The sequence below is a fragment of the Nicotiana attenuata genome, unplaced genomic scaffold (genome assembly GCF_001879085.1).
Source record: "Nicotiana attenuata strain UT unplaced genomic scaffold, NIATTr2, whole genome shotgun sequence".
NCBI classification, from domain to species: domain Eukaryota; kingdom Viridiplantae; phylum Streptophyta; class Magnoliopsida; order Solanales; family Solanaceae; genus Nicotiana; species Nicotiana attenuata.
The window spans coordinates 142,823-151,006 of NW_017671361.1; the positions used below are offsets into that span (position 1 = coordinate 142,823).

General features: G+C 33.8%; 1 protein-coding gene across 1 annotated transcript; it reads left to right on the forward strand.

Moving 5' to 3' along the window:
* Nucleotides 1-3,259: 3,259 nt before the first annotated feature.
* LOC109207790 (putative dynamin-related protein 4A) lies at nucleotides 3,260-6,075 on the forward strand. The gene is made up of 2 exons (XM_019370783.1): nucleotides 3,260-3,395; nucleotides 3,942-6,075. Exon 2 carries the CDS (start codon nucleotides 3,952-3,954, stop codon nucleotides 5,218-5,220), a length of 1,269 nt encoding a protein of 422 aa, XP_019226328.1. The 5' UTR covers nucleotides 3,260-3,395; nucleotides 3,942-3,951; the 3' UTR covers nucleotides 5,221-6,075.
* Nucleotides 6,076-8,184: the final 2,109 nt, after the last annotated feature.

Genomic DNA, 8,184 nt, shown 5'->3' on the forward strand with positions numbered 1-8,184 from the left:
AATATTTGGTTCCTGACCCTGAACCAATTGTGATGGGGAGAATTTATCATAACTTGTTGGCTAGATGCGTACAAGTGCTGTTGTATATTAAATAATATACTTAATACAAAATTTCTATTTGGAGTTTTGTTCTCATAACCAATGGTTTAGCTATAATTGGAGGCATACAATCTCTGCTAAACCAACTTGGATTTAAACCAGCATTATCAAGATAAATTTATATTCTGGACTCTGCTCTAATAATTTGAGCAAACAACCTTGAAAAAACCAAACTGCAAGTTGACAACAAACGCACATATGACCATACAATAGATGCATCTATTAAAATTATATAATAGTAAACGGTCCACATGGCAGGTGATTGGGCCCATATATATATATCACCTTTTATTCGTTCCAGATCTTAAGGGATTCAATCCCAACATTAACTGGTATATCATGAGAATATGCAGCACAAGAAAATTCTTGAAGAATCTTCTATTTCTTCAATATATGCCAATGTGAATTCTCAATCAATTTTCACATCATAATTGAACCAGGATGGTCAACCGGTCATGCCAACTAATATTTGTTTCAATAAACCTCTAGTTTACTTGTGGCATGTGATTCTATCATCATGCTTATACATCTGTAGTACAAATAAAAAAAAAATCGGGTAACCTTTTATATTTACCCGGTATGATTATAGTAATATGAAAATATTCAATCTTCCTTTCATTTATAGTCTCAATATGCCAACCATTTTGGCTAATATATTTGAAACTCAAAAATTCCGTTTGAGACTTACTACAATATCAATGTCATGAACAATTTCATTCATCCGGGTAGTAACAAATTAGCTCTTCCGGAGCTCTTAATTGATTTTGTACTATAATATCTTTTGTCACACCATCCATATGGTGAATGTCTCCTTCACGGAGAAAATTATATCATAATAATTGTCATGGTCAAAATCATCATAAGCAAAATCATTTCTTGCTTTACTTTTGCCTTTAATAACTTTTTATAAGGCATGTCAAGTTATTTTTGGCGTACCACATGTACGCGACCAATGACATATTCATGTAATCACATACTAATATTCATTATCTCTCTTTCTCTCAAACCTCCCTTAGAGGTGAGTTGTGGTGTGTATCCAATCATGCATTGCACGTCTTTATTCATTACTTTTATCACATATTGTTACATTCACCTTCAGGAATGAATCTGCATTCTCAATGCACAAGTCACATTCTCTTCAAAGAATGGAGTATAATTATCACGACGTGCTTTATAAATTTTTCATACCAATTTGATGGTAAATATTTCCTTCACCTATTGAAGGATTACTTCGAGAACCCTTATTGTTCTAATTTTTACAATTACCAAAATGATGACTATTATTATTTGATCAATGGCACGCTCATGTTCATTGGTCAACCACTTGTCTTCATTTACTTATTATGCATTGCTACCACATTCACTTCAAGAATGGTGCAAATTAAGTGGGACAAGATTCATGCTTTTCCATGAAAAATATATTATTTTTCTTTAGTCATCATTATATCATCAATATGGTGCATTGGGACTCAAATCCAATGCCTTATCCATATAAAGGCATGTTAGGACATAATGCATCGGGACTCGAACTCAACTACTTATTATCATGGTGCACTAGGACTTAAACCCAGTGTCTTACCCTCAAGGTACGATGAGACTTGAACCCACCGTCTTATCCTCAATCAATAGCATAATAGACCAAAATACAATTGAGGCTCATCCTCGGTACTCTAAATCACTTACCCACAGGGCCACATATAATGGTTATACATAAAACCATTCTGTTATAATAATTTTATAAACATTAGTACTTCATCAATTTATGAACTCATCGCATGTAATTTTGACTTTTTTAAGATACAAATGAGATCAACTATTTCTTACAGACTCTGAAAAAATTTAGTTCACAGTATATTATATTAAAAAAATAACAACAATATGTAAGTTATACAATTCATGATTACTTCAAAAGTGTGAGAAAAATTTCAACGGTACTAATAACTCAAACTTTGTTACTATTATCAATATCACTAACAACAAAAAATAAGCACACAAATATAACCTCAGAATAATCACTTTTTATATTATCCAGTTAGCTCAAAGTTATCAGGCCAGGCCACTTACAAGTAAAAGTGCACACAATTATAGGGGCCATTGAGTGGTGGGTCAAATATTTATTAAAATTATAATTACCGATTTCCTTTTCTTTGTAATCAAAATACTAGATGCAGTGGAGGAACTATTACTAGCATAACATAAGCCATAACCCCAAGAATTCATGTAACTGACACGAACTCATACTGAAAAAAATTCAATTACCTATTCGGTTTTCTAAACTTTAATAATTTAGACAAGGTCAAGAATGAAAATTATTGGGAAGTTAAATTGTTAACTCAAAAGACTTAAAAACACAACATAAGTAATGGAGCAGTAAACCTGGAGCATAGCAGACTCTCTTTCAAGTCCAACCTCACACTTACCTGTTTTTGTACTTACTAGTTATAGTAGTTATTCTTTTCTGATTCTCGTAATGAGACTAATCAGAACATGGGCGGAAGAAGAACCAAACTCAAATCTTGATTAGAGACTCGTGCTGATAACGTGTTAAGAAATGTAGCTCAAAGTAACAATATAAAACAAGAAGATAAGTAGAATAAGAGAAGAAGAGATAACTTTCTTATTTCATCAAGTGTTCAAGTGTATACAATGTGATGCCCAAACCCTCTATTTATAGGATGATATAGGTAATACAAAGGGACTCCATAAACATGGTATTAACTATTGAGAACATGGGGGAAGATCATGGAGGTGTGGGAGTTACATCTATAGTGGTAAGAAGTAGTGGGAGGTTAATGGAGAAGAGTAGTGGGTGTTACTCCCTTAGGAGTTATGGACATCCACCATAATCAAGTATTTCATAACAAAAAGTTATTTTTTTCATCTTGATAATAAGGCAAAATCATGGGTAAATCTACTTGCTCCAAGTATGTGTATATATATATATATATATATATATATATATATATATATATATATATATATATATATATATATAAAAGATGACACCCTTTGTCACAAGATACTTGTTACAACTTACAACAAATAACAACGTCCGGATAATACTTGTGTGTCTAAAGATAAATCTAAACTAACAACCTCGTCGCTTGAATAGGTCAAACAAGACTACAGGAAAAGAAAAGAAAAAACGAAAAAAAAAATTAGTAAATCAAAACCATGAGGAATTATAGAGTTTTTATGAGTCATATAAAGGCGAAAACATCTTGTGAAAAAGGTAGAAATTAAGAAGGCAGAAGGCTAGGGTGTGTCGTCCCAGACATCCGCTTTAAATTTTTGAGGTAATGAACATTAATTAAATTCAGCTTCTTTCGTTTTACTATAACCCTTTTTTAATTAATCATATTTACCATAGATGAAGATTGTTTTGTTACGTGAGAAGTAATCAAATGTAAGTTTTTTTTTTAAAGGAAAATGGATGAAATTTTTAGCGTATATATGCATTGTTGAATGTCCTTAGCATAAGAAAAGATGATTCAAAAATTACCCTTGTTCATAGGTTCGAATTTGAATTCCCTTGTTAGAATTCCTTATTAAACCACTCAAAGTCGGAGCTAAATCGAGAAAAGAATGTTCAATTGAATCACCTTCGTTTGTTAAAAAATTATAATAGGATAAAAACGAATTCTTTTATATAAAATGTTGAATCCTTTTGATATACGAAAAAAAGTCTAATAATGTGGCAAAAAGTACTCATAAATTGTTTTAATTCACGGGTTTAAATCCTAAACGTTACATTCTATCTTATTTGTTGGAATGTCCTTGTATAAATTCCTGATTCCGCCACTGTCGATACTGATTTCATGCATATGTTTATTGTTGAACAGAGAACAAGCAATGGACATTAGTGAAAAGAAAAGCAATTCACACCCAGAAGACGATTATGTGCCACCTATTGTGTCATCATATAACGATGAAACAATCCTGCCCCCGCTCTTCGACTGTGTGGATAATTTACGACGAAGCTTAAACGTGATGCAACAATGTATCCAACCCCCTCCAGTTCCTACAATTGTTCTAGTTGGTGACAGATGTTCAGGTAAATCTAGCCTTATTGCATCCCTTATAGGAATAATTTCGTTAAAAGGATGCTTCTGCACTCGAGTTCCTGTCCTTATTAAGCTTCAAAATCATCATAGTTGTAAACTTGAGTTTTCCCTCGAGTTTGATGGGAAAACGAGGACACTGAGAAGTAGTACCGATGATGATGATGAGTGGTGTGTAGCCTTAGAAATAAGTCGGGCGACAAACACAATTGCTGGCTCAACAAATGGAATATCTAACAACCCTTTGACTCTGATCCTGAAAAAGAAAGGTTTTCCTAATCTTACAATTGTGGATTTGCCAGGGATTCCTACCTTAGACGAAGCTAATAAAGAGATATATGAGCGAATACACCAGATGATTTTGAATTATATAACCCCCGAGGACAGGATTATCTTGAATGTATTATCAGCCAATACTGATTCATTGCCTAAAACATTTGAGTCAATGAATATATCTGATAAAGTCGACAAGAAATGTGAAAGAACTCTAGTAGTTGTGACCAACGCTGATAATGCTCCTCATAAGTTCCTTAATGAGCTAGTACTTGATAAAGTTACTGCGATGGGACTTAATTATGTCTGTGTCAGGAATAACATTGACTTGGAGTCTTTTAAAGAATCCGAGATTATAGAGGCTACGCTTTTTGAAACGAATGAATTTCTATCCAAGATTAACAAGTCTATGGTTAGCATTCCAGTTTTAGCTCGTAAATTGATGATAATTCAAGTGAAGATTACTTCAACAGATATCCAAAGGAAAATCAAGGATAGGCTTAACGCGAATGTCACTGAACTCAAAAAGTTACCAAGTCAGTGCTTCAGCACAGTCGCTGAAGCACTGAAAGCAGTCATGCAATATGTGACTTCAGCTAAGAAGTCATTGCTGACAATTCTTCCAGGAGGGAATCAGTTCGATGATAACAACGAGGATAGTACTATGTATAAGAAGTCATTGCAGACAATGCTTGACCAGTATTCTGTTCAGTTACATTCAAAGAATCTTGAAAAGAAAGAAGACTTCTTGATGGAAGGACAGAATGGTGAGTGGACTTTCAATTGATTTCCTCACTTTTCTGCACGAAAAAGTCGATGGGATTTCAAAAATGACAGAAGAGTTTGTGTGCAAAATGTGGAACTGCGTAGAAGGAGTTATCATCGATGTTTTGATGCATCATTTTGATAGTCACCCGCAACTTCAAGATTCCACTAGAAGAGTTGTGCAAAACCTGATTGCCAAAAAGAATGATGAATCGATTAATTGGGTACGAGAAATTATTGGGATGGAAAAACTGGCTATAGGTTACACTTGCATTAATCCATGTTATGTAGATAGTTGCAATAGACTCCTAGCTCAAGAAACAACATTTATGGATACTATGAACAAAAATCACTCGATAATAAACATCGAAGGAATTGGAGAAGTTGATGTTGAACATTTGAGAAATCACTTAGATGTAGCGCGACTAGCTTTTGATTTGAAGATGAAGACGAGTGCACACTGGAAGATATTTTCGACGAGGCAGGTGGATTTAATGGCGTTGCATATGATATCTGCTGTTCGAAAAATGGTTATTGACAATGAGATGGAAGAGTATATCGCTAATTATCTAACGACAAGTAATGAGATAAAAGAAGCGCCCGAAATTGCAAAGAAACGGCAAAGGCTCGATGAGAGTGTAAAATTGCTTGAGTCGTCGAAAGAGGAGGTGGTCAAGATTGGAAGAAAGATTACTAGTGAAACTTTATATCTATTGGGTGGTAATATTAGAAAGAGAGATATTTTTTCAGAGAAATCTCCATTTATATTCTTTCGTCTCCTGGTGTATGTCTCTCTATTAACAATGTTCTAGTTAGTCCTGCAAACATATTTCCACACGAGTGTGATAAATTTGAATTTATGTGATGATTTCGAATATGTCGGTTTTGTTCATTGTCTACAACAGTTTAGAGCTATTTAGCAATGACATTGACTAATTTTGGCTTCTTGTACAGGAGCCTCTGAGTCATTTTTATCCCTCAGCCATCAAGTTAGAAAAATAAATCTCATAATCATAGAAAACAATTCTATTATTGGGTGCAAAATGGCATCATTAAATGACAGAATAACGATCCCATTTTTACAAGTTGAATTTCTTGAATACAAATTCCTAATAAGCCTAATTTCTGCAGTAGAGAAAAGTCCAAGTTGACTCCCAAGCCCACATATGAAATTCTCTGAAAATAACTTAGTATAAATGACATTGTATAGTTATTCTTAATATAATAGCCGAAATTATAATTATATATATATATACAAAAAATATACTAATTTTATACACTTTTCAGCTAACGGATATTAATATAAATAACATCACGCAGGCTAAAAGTGATCTTTTCCGATAACTTAAGGAAGAAATTTAGTGTTTGAATATAAATGGAGTGAACCTTTAAAAAATGATAAGCAGGACCAATTAACAGGTTGTTTATATGCCATAGTCAGGTGAAATAAGCCTAGCCTATTTTTCCACACTAACAAATTCAATTTATATGGTCCCTCAATTTATCTCATTTTGCACAATACGTCTTAGCTTAATTATAATCCATCTCCGGGTTGGGACTAATTTGTTCTACTTCTAGCATTTTTCTCCCTTGACTAGAGTTTGTCTACATGAATTTATTGCCCGACTTAAAAATTTAAACTCTTAGATGACATGTCTCGTACGATGTAACATAGTAGTAATACTATTGACTACGTTTTGAGTTTGAATCTCATTGTCATCTATTAATAATATATTTTTACAGTGTCGTATTAGATATCCCTTTTAAAGAAGAAGATGGTGTCATCTTTTCGCATACAAAAAGAAAGGGCGAAATACATAAAGCGCCCCTCCAAGTTGTCCACAACGGTCAGCCAGACACCTCAACTGAGGTCATTTCCAACTAGACACTTTATTTATTCAGAAAAGAAGATCAACTAAATACCCGACCATGTCAGCCTCCATCGCGTGAAATACACTCTCTGGGACGCGAGTTGCCTACCTAAAATTAGATTTTTTCTTTTTTTTTTCCTAAAAATAATATGGAACCCATCTAATTTTCAACCATTCTCCTCCAATTTTCAACTTGCACAATTCCAATCACCGCGGGTGAAAAAACCTTAGAAATCCACAAACAACAAAAAAAAACATTAAAATATCGAAGAATCAACGTAAATCCATCAAATTAAGAACAAAAACAGAATGTAGTGTTTTGAAAGAACAGTACGTAAGTTGTGATTGAATTAAAATTAAAAGATTATATCAAAGAAAAAAAACTGAAAGTTAGGGTTTAGAATGTGAAGAACATACCAGTTGAAATTGGGAGAGAGCTGAGTTGAGAGATCGAAAAGCAGAGTTGAGTCAAAGCTCCGAGTCGAATCGAAGAGTTGAATTAATAAGCTTTAAGGTTTGATTGTGTAGAGAGAAGGAAGCGCGGGGATCGAATGGAATTGTTGATTTCACAGAGAGAAAGAAAGAAAAATAGAAAGAGTACTTCTGGAAGATATTCTATGCTGAAATTAAATTCCAGAAACAGAATGAAGAAGAAATTGAAAATGGAGGTGGCGCTGGTTTTGGTGGAATATGGAAGGAAGAAGATGAAGTTGGGGGTGGGGGTGGGGGGGGGGGGGTAAGGGCGTTGCTTTGCCTTTTTCATTCTTAATTTTTTTTTGGTTAATTATATGTGTTAATTTTAATTACAAATTACACGTGGCGTTCATTGATTGGGTCATTTGACATGTCATTGGCAAGTGTGTTACACGCATCTGCTCTGCTGCACTCGGATGTCTATTTGATTTACTTAACATTCACTTGAAGTGTTTAAATGATAAAGGGGCCAATTGAGGTGTCTTATATAAGTGTGTGTGAATACCTTTTTTGTTGAAAAAGAATCTGTATATATAAAAGAAGTTGACACCACTGTCACACCTCCTTTTTCCTACTACACCCCGTGAAGGGTATAATAAAAGGAGTTTTTTCAAATTAAAGGACAATCAAAACGGGATTCA